This window comes from Natrix helvetica (assembly GCF_964273705.1).
Source record: "Natrix helvetica genome assembly, chromosome: 8".
Lineage (NCBI taxonomy): Eukaryota > Metazoa > Chordata > Lepidosauria > Squamata > Natricidae > Natrix > Natrix helvetica.
Window position 1 is genome coordinate 9427408 of NC_138559.1, and position 16195 is coordinate 9443602.

Below are 16195 nucleotides of genomic sequence, written 5' to 3' on the forward strand. Positions count from 1 at the left end.
GTGTTTAAGAGTCTGACAGCCCAAGGATAAAGGTAAAGGTTCCCCTCGCTGTTGTTCCCAACTCTAGGGGGCGGTGCTCATCTCCGTTTCAAAGCCAAAGAGCCAGCGCTGTTCGAAGACGTCTCTGTAATCATGTGGCCAGCATGACTAAACGCAGAAGGCGCATGGAACGCTATTACCTACCCACCCAAGGTGGTCCCTATTTTTCTACTTGCATTTTTTACATGCTTTCAAACTGCTAGGTTGGCAGAAGCTGGGACAAGTAACAGGAGCTCACTCCGCTATGTGGCACTAGGGATTCGAACTGCTGAACTGCCAACCTTCTGATCGACAAGCTCAGCGTCTTAGCCACTGAGCCACCACATCCCTTGTTGTGTACCAAGTTACCTCTATAATCATAAAATCCTAGGGATGGAAGGGATCTTGCAGGTCTTGACAGCCCAAGGATACAAACTATGTTTAAACCTGTTTGTTCGGCTGGCTATCCTTCGCTGTCTTCTGCCCGATGGTAGAAGTGCAAAGAGACACTGACCAGGGTGTGAATCATCTCTGAGTATCTTCCTTACTCTGCTAAAGCAGCGAGATCTGGCGATGTCACCCAGTGGTGTTCAGAAAGCAACCAATGGTTTCTTGTGCCGAATTGATCACTCTCTGTAGTGCCTTCCTGTCACGCAGCCGTTAAACCAGCGTACCATACTGTCATGCAGTACGGTTGTCTTTGCACGATTCATCCAAGGCTAATTTAACCAGTTGTCGCTAGTTTAGCTAATCAATCCAATTTTCTAGAAGTGTATTGCATACCAAATCATTAGAATGCGCAAGACCCACTCAACTAAAAAACGGTTGGCTCTTCAGAATTCAGTGGATGGAGAGAACAGAAGTTGAATGTAAAACCTGTAAATCTTACCAAAAACCCCAAACCCCACCCCTCCCAGATCAAAGCTCAAGTGACTTCCTTAATTTATCAGTAATTGAAGGTTCTGAAAAAGGCTTGCTGCCCTCAGAAAGACTGTAAGGGAGAGTACCATCTGCACTCTGGAGTTAAGGTATACAGGGGTGTATCCAAAAAACCCCAGTACAGCTGCAATTCTGAGTTCAGTATCATTTGAGGGCACTCCAACATCTCTGGATGGGCTGAACAAACCAGGCAGAATGAACTATACGTAATTATATATAGTGATACCTTGGTACTCATTGTTAATTGGTTTTGGGACAAGTGATGAGTACCAAAAATGATGAGTACCAAACAAAATTTTCCCATAAGGAATAATGAAGTGAGTCACAAGGCATGTAGCTTTTGTGTCAAGTACCAAACAAACAATGAGTACTGGGACAACATTTTGGCATCAAAATATGCTGAGTACCAAATTTGATGAGTTTCAAAGCAGTGGAGTACCAGGTAAAAGATAATGATTCCCCTGCACATGCATGCTAGTTGTTCCCAACTTTAGGGGGCGGTGCTCATCTCCGTTTCAAAGCCGAAGAGCCAGCATTGTCCGAAGATGTCTCCATGGTCATGTGGCCAGCATAACTAAACGCTGAAGGCCCCAGAGCACTGTTACCTACCCACCAAAGGTGGTCCCTATTTTTCTACTTGCATTTAACATGCTTTTGAACTGCTAGGTTGGCAGAAGCTGGGACAAGTAACAGGAGCTCACTCCGTTATGTGGCACTAGGGATTCGAACCGCTGAACTGCCAACCTTTTGATCGACAAGCTCAGCGTCTTAGCCACTGAGCCACCACATACATCCCTTGTTGTGTACCAAGTTACCTCTATAATCATAAAATCCTAGGGATGGAAGGGATCTTGCAGGTCTTCTATTCCAGCCTCCTGCCCATGGCAGGAATCCTTATGAAATCCCAGAGAAATGGCTGTTCAGTCCTGTCTTGAAAACCTCCGAGGATGAAGCACCCACAGCTCCGGGAGCCAACCTGTTCCACTGGTTAATTGTTCTCACAGCCAGGAAATTCCTTCTTAATTCTAGGTTGCTTCTGCCCTCCTTGATTAATTTCCATCCATTGCTTCTTGTTCTGCCCTCAGGTGCTTTGGAGACTAAATTGTTGTTGTTAGTAGTAAAGTCATGTCCGACCCATCATGAACCCCATGGACAATGTTCCTCCAGGCCTTCCTGTCCTCTACCATCCTCTGGAGTCCATTTAAGCTCACACCGACTGCTTCAGTGACTCCATCCAGCCACCTCATTCTCTGCCGTCCCCTTCTTCTTATGCCCTCCATTCTTCTTATGCCCTCCATGAGGCTCTTCTCCAGGGAGTCCTTCCTTCTCATTAAGTGGCCAAAGTATTTGAGTTTCCTCTTCAGGATCTGGCCTTCTAAAGAGCAGTCAGGGTTGATCTCCTCTAGGACTGGCCGGTTGGATCACCTTGCAGTCCAAGGGACTCGCAGGAGTCTTCTCCAACATCATAATTCAAAAGTATCAATTTTTTGGCGCTCGGAGACTAAATTAAATGCTTCTTTTCTGTAACAGCTCCTCAAGTATTGGAAGATGCTATCATGCCTCCTGAAGCCTTCTCTATTGGCCAGATAAATCAGACTCAAGATTGGGCCATGAAAAAAATTAGACCAGAGGAAAGAGGACTTGTTTGAGGTGTGGTTTTGGAGAAGGCTCCTTCAGATTCAGCAAAGGTAGCAATCCAGCAAATATTGGAGCATATAAAGCCAGTCATATCGCCAGAAGGCCAAAACCCCACAAAATTCCCACCTTACTTATTTCAGCCATGTTATGCGATCAAACTTACTGGAAAAGTTAGTAGTGCTCAGAATAGTTAGAGGTAAAAGGTAACACCATCAAAGCCCACCTCAGCCAGAGGATAAAACAACTAAAAGAAGCTGTAAAGATTGGGGAAATGTGGAGAGAAATGTGTCCGCAGAATCGGTGACAATCGGACACGATTGAATGGATAGCACCATCATCTTCATCACGGTCCAAAGACAGCCAAAAGATTGGCTTGCATAGATTCTTAATAAAGCCTTAAACAAAATCCTCAGCAGAGATGCAGGAAACCTTAGCTAGCTAATTGGCTCATTCATTTTCACCTTACAATACAATACAATAGTAGAGTTGGAAGGGACCTTGGAGGTCTTCTAGTCCAACCCCCTGCCTAGGCAGGAAACCCTATACCGTTTCAGACAAATAGCTATCCAACATCTTCTTAAAGACTTCCAGTGTTGGGACATTCACAACTTCTGGAGGCAACTTCTGTTCCACTGATTAATTGTTCTCACTGTCAGGAAATTTCTCCTCAGTTCTAAGTTGCTTCTCTCCTTGATTAGTTTCCACCCATTGCTTCTTGTTCTGCCCTCAGGTGCTTTGGAGAATAGCTTGACTCCCTCTTCTTTGTGGCAACCTCTGAGATATTGGAACAATGCTATCATGTCTCCCCTAGTCCTTCTTTCTCTTCTTTCTCTTTCTCATCCTACCTTAATAGGATGCATTCTTTAAATTTTTTTAAAAAAGTACCTGCATTCCCTCTTCCTCCTCACTCTCACCCACCCCCCACCCCTTTCTGTAGTTTGGGCAAAAGTTAGCAATCAACCTTTCTGCAGATTGGATTTTCAAGCTTAAATCAGTCCTGTTGTCACTCAGGAGTTATTTTTAATGGGGGTGGGGTGGGGTGGGAGAGACTATGCCAGAGAGCAGGAGGGCTCTCCTTTGTTTGCAAGATTGGAGCCAGGGTGGAGAATGCAATACCGCAGAAAAAGGAGTTGTAAAAACATGCCCCAGCTGCTACCCATGACCTGTGACCTCCTAGTAGTTCAGTAACTGCTTTCTTCTCTTCGCATCTCCCATCTCCCTCGGACCACAGACTAGTAATTAATCACAGCATCAAACAAATCGGCTGGTCACCGATGCTCTCTGGTCCCTTAGCCCCGGCATATACACGCCCCTCAGCTGAGCTGGATTCCTCCCATCCTTAGATTTCATGTGCCGCGGCTCAGTTTGCAAAAGACCCAAACTAAACAGTAGCCCCCTTCCCCCCCAGTGCATGCTTGACAAAAGATCTACCTAAGACAGACTTAGGTAGAAGTGAATCCCTGCCATTGTTTATTTGCATTTAATTTATTCTTTTTCCTCATCCCATTTATTACAGCAGCCCATCTCAGAAAATCTGACTCAGGGTGGCACGGAATAAAAAGTATTCTATAAAATAAACAAATCCAACCCTACAATTAAAAACATCAGTGCTGTTATTGAAGAGAGTGGTGCGGTGGCCTGGAGGGGAAGCTCTAGCCTCACAGTCAGGAGGCAATCATGAGTTTGATACAGGGACGTGCGGTCAGGGGAGGCAAGGGAGGCAGAGCCTCACCTCTCATCATGAAATAATAATATATAATAATAATATCCACGAGGGAGTTTCATATATATAAGAGGAAGAGGAGGGAGGAGGAGGAGCGCGCGCGGGGCAGTGCCAGCTGGGCAACCGACGGAGGCAGGAGGGTTCTCGGAAGCGCCAATAACCTTCCTGCCTCCGCTGTACTTTGCGCGCTCCTCATGACTGCAACAGACGTCCAGAAGTGGCAGGGGCTTGATGACGTCGCCGCAGCTGCCATGCGCGGATGGACAGAGGTAGCCAGAGTGGCGCCAAGGCAGTCCGGCGGACGAGCGACCGAGGATCAGGCTGCCTGATCCTCCATCGCTCACTCGCTCGCTCTTTCGTCCGCCCGGACCCCTCGCGCCACTCTGGTTACCTCCGTCAGGCTGCGCCCAGCAGTGATGTCGGTGACGTCATCAAGACGAAGTGGCTTGGAGGTGAAGTGCTTTTCAGTGCTTTTCTGTGCGTCTGGCATTTAGGTAGATAGCTGGATGTCCTAAACACCAGATGCACAGAAAAGCACTGAAAAGCAGCTGCTGTTGGGGATCGCAGAGCGTGAGCTGGCGGAGGGCGCTCAGGAAGGCGGGGAATGGGATCACATGAGCTGGAGGATGAGGCAGCCTCAGCCTCCAGCACACGTGGTCCCATTCCCCGCCTTCCTGATGACGTCACCAGCCTCACCAGCCATAAACCTCACCGCACGTCACTGGTTTGATCCTAGGTAGAGGCAGATATTTTTCTCTTTGGCACAATGAGTCTATATCTGCTGAACAAAACTCCGCATTGGCAACAGGGAGGGCATCAGGCCAGTAAAAACTCGGCTCCATTCCGTTGCCGAGACTCCACCCCACAAGGGATTGTGCGGTAATTAAAAGAAGATGATGATGATGAGTATTGTTACTGAAAAGAGAGGATTCAATGTTTAACAGGCAATGTGGCCACCACTATTTCCTTTAGATACCCACATGTTGTTGTCACAAACATGTTTTGATGGACTTCTAGAATGATTTCAAGGCTGGGACTCATCCTCAGTCTCTTCATTTAGCTACCAATAAGACATTCACAGATTTCACACCACAACAAAACCAGGTTGGCCCTAACTATGGCTTGTTGATGATGCCACATTTGGCCAAACAAATACAACATGCTAACTGAAATCAAATGGAACGTCTTATGGCCACGTGCAGCTCCCCAACAATGAAAAAAATGATGGGTCACCGGGGTTGTACCACTCACTTTGGGCAACAAACCCACCTTTTTTTTAATTATGCAATTATTTCAAACTATGTCTTGGCCTCAAAAAGACGACAAGCGGGTTTGTTATGGCTTTCCTGAGCCAATCTATAAATATAAAAGCAAAATGCCACTCATGCATCATCACAAAATATCCAGAACCGTAAAACCTACAAACTTCAAATTTGCCACGTATGTTTCTCTTGGCTTCTAGATGCTCACTAAGAAAGGATTTTTCGAAATGACAATCACAGCATTAGTATTTCCTATATTATTATTAATACGCTCTGGTGCTAAGGAGTTCTACTCCCCCTCCCCACCTGAAAAGAAATCTGTTCCAAATGCCAAACACAAGCAGAGGAGAGGAGTTTCAGTTTCAATTTTATTTTCACAGCAGCAAGCAGCTTTACTACAGAACAGTTGAGCTAAGCCATGCCCAGGCTCCTTCCTGTCTCCTTCTTGCTCACACAGCAAGTACTGTTTGAGTTTCCAAACACTCCTCAACTCTCTCACACACTGACAGGACACTAGCCAGATGGATGCTGGTAGGCAGAGGCAGATTTTATTTTTCCTTATTTTCCTCCTCAGTTTAGACAAATCTGTTCTTTCTACTGTAACACCAGTTAAAGGGAAAAGAGGCAAAAAATGCAGGAAAGGTTTTGCAGATGTGATTAGGAAAACACAAGTAAGGGAAGCTGCACACAAGCATCATCAAACTCATCCCGAAGTCAGTAGACAGGCTTCTCTAACAAAATAATACAGTCACTTTTTTGCTACTCATTAAGTTTCAAACTTTAAGTGTCAATTTATCAAGCACCTTCACGTAGTTTCATAGTGAAACACAAGTATCCAGCTAGTCATATCTATTTTCCAGTTTTAAAATTCCCACAAGAATGGGTGGAAAGATAAGAGTAGGAGAGAGGGTAAGAAGGAGAAGAAGAGTGGGGGAAGGGGAAGAGAAGAAGAAAAGAGGAAGGAGAGCAGGAAAGGAGAAGACAGAGAAGGAAGGTTGAGAAGATGGAAGGAGTAGGGTTAGGGTTAGAGTAGGGTTATTTTGCTAAACAAGATGGAGGTACGGGGTGGTAAGAAAGTGACCCGAACTGTGTTTTCTATACTCATACTCATACTATACTCATAAGAAGATTGTGATGAATGTTAATATCTAACAGATAAATGTTAAGAGTATTTACAAGAATGTATATTTGTGAATGTATATGAAAGGAAAAAATAAAATTTGATGAAGGGGGAAAAAAAGAATTGGTGGAAAGAGTCAACCAGACTGCTGATATCATCTAATAGAGGTGTTCAGATCCCAGAGATTAATTTTGGTGAGATACAGCGATCGGTCTGTGTCAGTATTTCTCAACCTTGAGGTCTTTATGATGTGTGGACTTCAACACCCAGAACTCTCCAGCCAGCCATGAAGAGAATTCTGGGAGTTGAAGTTTTTGAAAGCGCCCAAGATTGAGAAACATTGGTCTAATTCAGTTCTTGGTGTTATCTGAGCTTAGTTGGACTGAGTCCAAAGCTTTGCAAATGACAAGAACCAACAAGAGCCAACTCTGAGCTATATATACTTTTTACTGATATGAAAAAAAAAATAGCCTGATCTGTAAACACTTTAAAAACATTTTTTCTAACCTGCCTCAGAAAGATAAGCACCATCTAGGCACACGCAAGTCACCTGCAAAAACAAAGTCATTTATGGGGTGCTAAAAATATAACAATAAATCAATGCAGTTAAAAAATAACCCTGTTAAAAGAGAATCAACTCAGGTTCAAGAATCCAGCTAATACTGGCATAGTAGAGAAAGAGCTGGAGCCTGCCCTTCAAACATACCTGTGATTGAGATATGGGAAAAATAATTGCCGTTCTCTTTGGTTTTGTAACCTTTGGGCTAACTTCCTTATCAAGCTATGTTAACGTGTAGAAACTTGTTACGGAGATCACCATTTTCTGACAATTAATCATTGTGTTGTGGCCCACCAGCAGCCAGCAGAGCTGGCAGCAGATTCGGATATTGAAGAGGTTGGGGAGGAACCTGGGCCAGTCCTGGAGTCTGGGGAAGGCTCTGATGAAGGCTCTGTGTCGGAGGCAGAGAAGGGGCCAGAGCCGTATGCCAGTTATCAGCTGCCTTCGGAGTCAGACATCAGTGGGGCAGACAAACAGCTGGAGCCTGTTCCCAGTGTGTGCATGCGCAGAATTGCCAGACGAAGGGAACAGCTAAAGAACAGGGGTCGACTTGGGAGTAAGGCCACAGGTGGATGATGAACGGCCCCTCCCAGAGGAAATAAAAGAGGAATGAAAGGGGAGTGGAGTTTGCAGAAGACCATTAGTTCGCTTAATTGGCTTGTGACGTCTTGCCAAGTTTTGCAGAGATCGGCCTGGCAGCTCTCCAAGTCAGATAAGGTCTGTGATTGCAAATCCTCCCATGAAAGACTTTGCTGGATGTGAATGAGCAGAATTCACAGAAAATTAATAAAAGGGGTTTTTGTCGGGACAAGGAGTTTGCTTCATGCTCTTAGGAAGCCTCGGTCAGACCATAACCAATGAATTCTAGTTTACATCTAAATTTGGGGCGTGTGTCTTGTAAAGGTTTGCATTAGCAAGCCCACCTGTAAGCTTTCACTGACTCGTTTCTGAGAAACAAGCTGCCAATGAAAAATACCAAATTTTCCCCAGATTGCTTTACTCATCAACTTTATAGCCATCAAAAGAATATGAGGGTAGACTACTACTACTACTACTAATAATAATAATAAGCTTTAATTTATAAACCGCACCCTTTCCTAAACAGGACTCGGGGCGGTGTACAGTCATATTAAAACAGTATAAATACACAATATGGGCATACTTAAATATACAAATAGGTAAACGGAGGAGGTAGGATGTGGACTGTACAATATTTAAATTAAAATACAGATAAACATTAAAATCCTTAAAATACCCTTAAAAACTACCCAATAAGATGTTTGCCAGGAGGTTGAATAGGACTATAAATCAGTTAAGCCAGCTAATTGGAACAGGTGGGTCTTAAGCTTCTGTCGGAAGGAGCGGAGGTCGGTGGTAGTTCTAATATCGGGGGGGACGTCATTCCAGAGGGTTGGGCCCGCCACAGAGAAGGCTCTACTCCTGGGCGCCGCCCGTTGACACTGTTTAGTGGACGGCACCTGGAGGAGGTGCTTCTACACGTGCTAGTTGAACTCCTGTTTTTTGGAATTGCTGTTCTACTAGCTCTAATTTCCTTTAAAAAGTTCTGATTTGAAGATTCAACTTTCTTTCAGTTAAAATCCATATATCCACATGTAAAAGGAAAATGTTAGTGAAGGTTACAATACATCTGATGGACCAACAAGATGTTCATATACTTTCCTAATCTAGAACCTTGAGCTTCTATTCTAAATACATACACCGTCATTCAAAGGAACAGGTGGATCAATTGATCTCTCAATGACAAGATACAAAGGGGTGAGAATATCTGTGCATGGTTGGCAACTCTATATACTGGTTCATTTTGTTTTACTGCTTTGGGAATTTGAGCAGCTGAAATACCATTGAACATGAATGTTTTTTCCCCCCTTCATCCTCAGGACTAACAGTCTTTATTTTACCTTGTTTTCCCGAAATTATGACATGCCTGATAATAAGGCCATGCCACATTTTTCTGGTGGGCAAAAATATAAGCCCTCCCCTGCAAATAAGCCCCCTGGACAAGCCTCCGGCCAGCCAGAGCGTCGCTCACCAACCTAGCGGTATCCCAAAGGTGCCAAGCTGCGGGAACCGGGGGGGGGGGGGGCAAAGGTGATCGCATTGCTTAGCGCCTTCGGGATACCGCTAAGTTGGTGAGCGGCTCTGTGCCCAGTTGAAGAGGGGGGTTGCCGGGCGGCTGCTCTCTTATGAGTGGGCTCCCAAAGAGCCGGGCACAGCCTCATGGGCGAATGGCTGTGTTGCTCTGTCACAGCAGCTCAACACAACAGCCATGAAGCGACCACGGTCACGAGCAGCCACACGGCAAACCCCCTTTCCAGCCGGGCACAACGCCATTCATTGACCTAGGGGTATTGCCAAGCTGCGTGAGCGCCTGTTCGCCGCCGGCCGGCTCCTGTGGCTTGGCACCTTCAAAATGGCAGTGAATGGCGCTCTGCACGGGCAGAGGAGGGGTTGCGCAAGAGGCTGTTCCGCTCTCACTCACGCGCCTGCCAGCCTCATGATGCCCTGGCCCAGCTCTCCCTGCAGAGCCAGGGCACCTCCGCCGCCACATAGCTTTTTCTGTGGCTTCCAAACCGAGTCTTCCGGCAGTGGCCACTCTGGACATACGCTCTATGGTTGTACGCTCTGCCGGCAGCTGGCCCACAACCATAGAGCATATGCCAAGAGCGGCCATGTAGCAGCACCGGCAGCAGCGGTGGAGGTGTCCTGGCTCTGCGGAGAGAGCTGGGCCAGGGCATCGTGAGGCTGGTAGGCGCGTGAGTGAGAGCAGAACAGCCGCTCGCACAACCCCCCCTGCAGCCATACAGAGCGTCAGTCACTGCCATTTCGAAGGCACCAAGCCGCGGGAGCCGGCCGGCGGCAAACAGGCACTCACGCAGCTTGGCAATACCCCTAGGCCAGTGAATGGCGCTGTGCCCGGCTGGAAAGGGGGTTTGTCGGGTGGCTGCTCATGAGTGTGGTTGCTTCATGGCTGCTGTTTTGCGCTGCTGTGACAGCACAACACAGCCATTCGCCCATGAGGCTGTGCCTGGCTCTTTGGGAGCCCCCTCGCAAGAGAGCAGCCGCCCGGCAACCCCAAAACAATAAACCCTCCCCCCATAATAAGGCCCAAGCCATATTTTGTGTGTAAAAAGAAAATAAGACCCTGTCTTATTTTGGGGGAAACACGATAGGAAGAAATTATCAAGACGGAGAATGGATTCCATAGAGTGCAAATGCTATAACTGTTCTGACCTAGGCTTCCCAAGATCATAAAGCCGACTCCTTGTCCCGATAAAACTCCTTTTATTTAGGTTAAAGGGAATTCCTCTCCAGCAAAGTCCCGGCCAACTGTCTTTCATGAGATTTCACAACTACAGGCCTTTATTAGGTTTGGATATCTTCCAAACCGCACGCTGTAGCAGACAATTCTAGGCAAGAAGTCAGGAACAGATCTTCACTCTAATGAACTGAACTAATTGTCTCCTACAAACTCCCCTCCTCTTATAAGCAAGGAGTTGCTAAGAGGAGTCCATACAAAAGTATAATTAAAAACTAGTTAAACTTAGGGAAATTTAGTGACAATAGATATAGTTAAATAAATAATAATGATAATGATAATAATGTATACAATGTGTAGCGTTATGATAAGTAATAATTGGATATGAATATTGAATGGTACCCATGAAAGGAAGATTAGAAATCCTTTTGGATTATATATAAAGGTTAATAAAAAGAACTAAGTTAGATACACTTAAGTCTTGATTATTAGGGGAAAAGTGTTACGATACAGGATATAGTCAAATAAAGGAGGGATAATGATAATAACGTATATATATATGTATGGGTACAACATAAGGAAACTGGATGTAAATTGTAAACAGTGTTTTGGAAAGGAGGATTAGAAAATTTTGTTATTAAATATTACGGATATTTAACTAGAATAGGACATAAGGATTCAGTGTTGTTGGAGGATATTAGAAATAGTAAATGAAATGCCAGTATATGGTTATATATTAAATCTTGGTATATTTTATGATGAAGGACATTTATACAATTATAGTCAAATGAAAATGGAGGTATGATGATGGTAACATGTATAAATATCTGAGTTCAAATACTTGAGTTAATATGAATTATGCTTGATGACTGTGGAAGAGATGCCCGAAAGCCTTTTGTATCCAACTGATACACTTTCTACAGTATGTAAAGAAGGAAGATTTTATGTGCGGCATTTGTTTTGAAAATTAAAAATATTTTTTTTATTTAAAAAAAGAGTGGAAACAAATAAATGAACATGGAAAATGCAGATGGTGCTCCTACCTTGCTCTGGCAGGGTTTGCGCTGGTCTTGCAGTGGACAGTGTGGCTATGACCAGCACAGCCCCCAAAATAAGACACTTCCACGTAAACATCCCCCTTCTCCAGCTACTGGTCAGCATCAGAGTTCTCAGAATCCATGAGGGCTTGGGCTGGCCAAAGCGTTGTTTCCTTCTTCCTTGAAGTTCAGGTCTTCAGCTACTCTAGAGAGGAGAGAGAGAGAGAGAGAGAAATAAGTTAAATGCACCAGAAATTTTAAAAAAATCAAAATGTAATACTTCCAACATTTCAAATTTTAAGATCCTTTGTGCCCTGCGTGTTGTTATGGATTAACGAATGTTTTGTAGGCACACGAGATACTTAGATACTTTCCTTTATTGTCATTGCACCTCGTACAATGAAATTAAATGCCGTCTTCAGGGTACATTGCTACTATAAAAATAAAACACAAACACACATCCTTCACATTCTATGTAACTGAAATTGAAAACCCCTGATATTGCATTAATACTGCACTATACCGTAGAATTCAATATAGTTACTGCCCTGGGATAGAAGCTGTTTTTCAGCCTATCTGTCATTGTTTTTATTATCCTGTACCGGCTGCCAGATGGTAACAGTTCAAAAAAAAAAAAGGGTGCCCAGGATGAGATGGCTCTTTAAGGATGCTTTGAACTTTCTTAAGGCAGCGGGAGCTATAAAGCTCTTCCAAAGAGGGGAGAGGGCAACAAATGACCCTCTGGGCAATGACGTTGACCCTCTGGAGCGCTGTCCTATCTGCCGCTGTGCAATTGGCAAACCATACCCAGATGCAGTAAGTTAAAATACTCTCTATGGTGCAACACTATTCAGATAGTCATTGACTTATCATTCAATGACCATTCTAAGTTACAGTGGCACTAAAAATATTGACTTATGACCGCTACAGCATCCCTGCAATCACATGATCAAATTCAGGTACTTGGCCTCAGGTAGGTATTTACAACATCTGTAGGTTCCTAAGGTCACCCGTTCACATATTTGACCTTTTCAGCCAACTTCTGATAAACAATGAAGAAAGCCAAAGTTCCTTAAAAACTTTGCAAAAGGTTGCAAAACATGGGCATGACTCATTTAACAACAGCCCTGCCTAGCAGAGACATTTTTGGTCCTGGTGGTGGTTTTAAGTTGAGGACTACTATATATTCACACTGCAGACTTAGAAGTAAACAGCACTCCCAATCCAAACTAATCAATATTTCCGACACACCCACCCACACAAATGCATACATACTCAATAAATGCATATACTACAACTAAAGGTTATTAGACATTTTATCCCTTTGAACAGCTTAAACCAGTGTCTTTGCATCTGGTTTGCATCTGGTGAAACATCCCAATTAATTTAAAATAGGAACCCAAAAGTGCAAAAAAATGTTCCCATTTTAAATGTCTATAGAGATTCTCCATCATCGGTTGTCCCAAAGGTGTTTTCTTTCAAAAGGCAACTGGACTTTCTTTTTTTCTTGAAGACATTTTGCTTCTCATGCAAGAAGCTTCTTCAGTTCTTCTTCTCTTGGATGAAAAGCGAAACTCTTCAAGGAAGAAAGTCCAGTTGCCTTTTGAAAAAAACATCTTTGTGACGACCAATGATAAAGAATCTTCACAGGTCAGTGATGGCTAACCTTTTTGTCCTTGTGTGCCAAAAGCGTGCACACACAGATGCACTGATAATGCACACACCCACACATGCGCCCCCCCCACACGTGCGTGTGCAACCCCCTCCCCCCGTGATGACCCCACGCATGCGTACAAATCCCCCACATGCACCCGGCTTTTCGTGCCCTGTTTTGGGCCTGGAAAGCCTCCTGCATCAAACTGGAAGCCAAAACAGAGCGCGAGGGAGCCACGCCCCCCCCGGCGCTCTATTTTGGGCCTGTAAGGCCTCATGCACCAAGGTGGAAGCCGTGCAAGGCCCCAAAGTGCAATGTGCACCCCGTGCATGCGGCCCACCCATGCCCCACGCATATGGCCGCCGCAGGTGCCTTGCGTCAACGCATGCACAGTAGAGACCTGAAGACCAGCTGGCCGGTGGGAGGTGTACGCGCACATGTGTGGTGGAGCTGGCGTGCCCGCAGAGAGGGCTCTGTGTGTCATCTGTGCCACGTGTGCCATAGGTTGAGCATCACAGCCGTAGACATTTTAAAAAAGGAACATTTTAAATCACCCCTGTGTTCCTGATGGGAACTCACAAAGTTATTGCTTGCATGTGGAATCTTCAACCACGGCTTGGTTTAATCATTCTTCCAAGTATGGAAGTCATCTGATGGGCAAAGTTTTACAGCGAGCGGAAGTTGCAAAAATTGAGGCGCAACCTGCCAAAACAGTGACTTGCAAGATCCAATTTGCTCTTTATTTTCACAACTTTTAGCCTGTTAAAAGACCTGTTAACAATTCGTGGAGGAATTAAGACACCTGATCAGCAGAATACAAATAAACAACAACAAAATCCAAACCAACCAACTAAATGCAACTCCACAAGCTGCTTATTTCAAAAATAGCACTAAAGAATCATATTTTTTTTCCAAAAGGGAAAGGCTTCCCTCGGTGCTTGTGCCATGTTGGTAGCTCTGAGAGGATATTAATTTAATCCTCTTCGCAATGTTCTGCGAGACGCACATTTGAGTGGCTTCCAAAACTCATAAAACTTTGCTAGGAGAAAATGCTTCAATAATACAATAAAACATCTGTCCAAAAAAAAGGCAAGAGGTAAGATTAACCAACAGTTAGAATCATGCCCGTATCTTTAAAAATAATAACAATCCTGGATGGATAGATGGATGGATGGAAGGAAGAAAGGAAGTGTTCTGACATAGGCTTTACAAAATCACGAAGCAGACTCCTTGTCCCCAACAAAACCCCTTTTTATTAAGCTAATGTGAATTCCTCTCATTCACATCCAGCAAAGTCCCGGCAAACAGTCTTTCAAGTATGAAATTACAACCACAGACCTTATCAAACTTGGAGAGCTGCCAGGCCACAACGCCGTCCAAGAAAATACTTGGCAAGGAGTCTCTGAGAGTCATGAACAAACCTTCACACTAATTAAGCAAACAAATTGTCTCCTGCAAACTCCACTCCCCTTTCATTCCTCTTTATTCCCTATGGGAGGGGCCATTCACCGTCCACCTGTGCCTTTACTCCCAAGTCAACCCCTGTTCCTCACATTGGGAATAGGCTCCAGCTGTTTCTCTGCCTCACTGATGTCAGACTCTGAAGGCAGCTGATAACTGGCATACGGCTCTGGCCCCATCTCTGCCTCTGACATAGAGCCCTCATCAGAGCCTTCGCCAGATTCCAGGACTGGCCCATGTTCCTCCCCAACCTCCTCACTGTCCGAATCTGCTACCAGCTCCGCTAGCCTCTGGTGGGCACAACAGAAAGGAAGGAAGAAAGGAGAGATAAGCGGGAGGGGGTGGAAGGAAGGAAGAGGAGGGAAGGAAGGGAGGAGAGGGAAGGAAGGAGAGATAAGAAGGAGGGGGAAGGAAGGAAGAGGAAGGAAGGAGAGATAAGAGGGAAGGGGTGGGAGAAAGGAAAAGGAAGGATGGAAGGAAAGAAGGAGAGATAAGAGGGAAGGGGTGGGAGAAAGGAAGAGGAAGGAAGGAAAGAAAGAAGGAAGGAGAGATAAGAGGGAAGGGGGTGGGAGGAAGGAAGAGGAGGGAGGGAGGGAGTTAGGGAGGGGAGAAAGGAAGGAAGGAAGGAAGGAAGGAAGGAAGGAAGGAAGGAAGGAAGGAAGGAAGGAAGGACCCTATATCCAACCCTATAATTCTAAATTCTATGGAAAAATGGAAAAGCAACAGTGAGTTTCTGAGTCACACATTCAGCGCCTAGTCTTCATAGTTAGGTCAACTATTTCAAGAATGTGTTGCCCAGGCTCTCTTGCTGTTGTTTTCTGGCCTTCCTGCCTGGTGCCAGTTTTGCTGAAATGCCCGGCTTTGTTCCATGGCACCAGGGCTTTTGATATGCAAGTGGAATTTGATCCAGTGAGCCAAGAACGACTGAAAAGCTGTCAGTATTTTTTCAAAAGTGATCACTCCCGTTCCAAATCGTTTTGCTTACCCGCATTCCACTCCAGAGGGAGCCAAATTAGGAGAAGGGGGTTGTTTTGCTCCTGTAGGAAGTTAGCACTTCCTACAGGAGAAGGAAGGACGAAATATTCTAGGGAATATTAAAAAAGGCAGAATGTTATACCTCCCTGGTTGAGAAAAGGAGGAAGATGCTCTTGGAAAGCAGCCCCCACCTTTGCTAATAGCCCCAGAAAGACTGGGCCCCCTTATCTACAACACAAATGATGTTCAGCTCCAGGGTGATAGGATTAGCCCTTTGTCCTGTTAACCAGGATAAAGACATTAAGCCATCATAGGAATTGCCCAAAGCTCCTTCATTGCATCATCACTCAGCAAGATTCAACCAAGCCTGGGACTCAAGACAACCTACAAAGTTACCCCTGCATGGCCCTATGGGGGTCTGGCCACCAATCAGAGTACATTTCTTACACAGGAACAGGAAGCTCCAAGGCGGGAGCTTCCTAAGAGAGGATATAAATCTCTCTCCCTCTTTCACCCATGTGTTCTTTTTCTG

General features: G+C 45.0%; 1 protein-coding gene across 3 annotated transcripts in view; it reads right to left on the reverse strand.

The window, feature by feature from the left end:
* The window catches only part of FGFR1 (fibroblast growth factor receptor 1), a 129256-nt gene that overhangs the window by 79537 nt on the left and 33524 nt on the right, over window positions 1-16195 (reverse strand). For all 3 annotated transcript variants that reach the window (XM_081960746.1, XM_081960745.1, XM_081960744.1), the window contains exon 2: window positions 11580-11778. In XM_081960746.1, the coding sequence (XP_081816872.1) occupies window positions 11580-11697 (118 nt within the window). In that variant the 5' untranslated portion in view covers window positions 11698-11778. The remainder of the gene's footprint in view (window positions 1-11579; window positions 11779-16195) is intronic.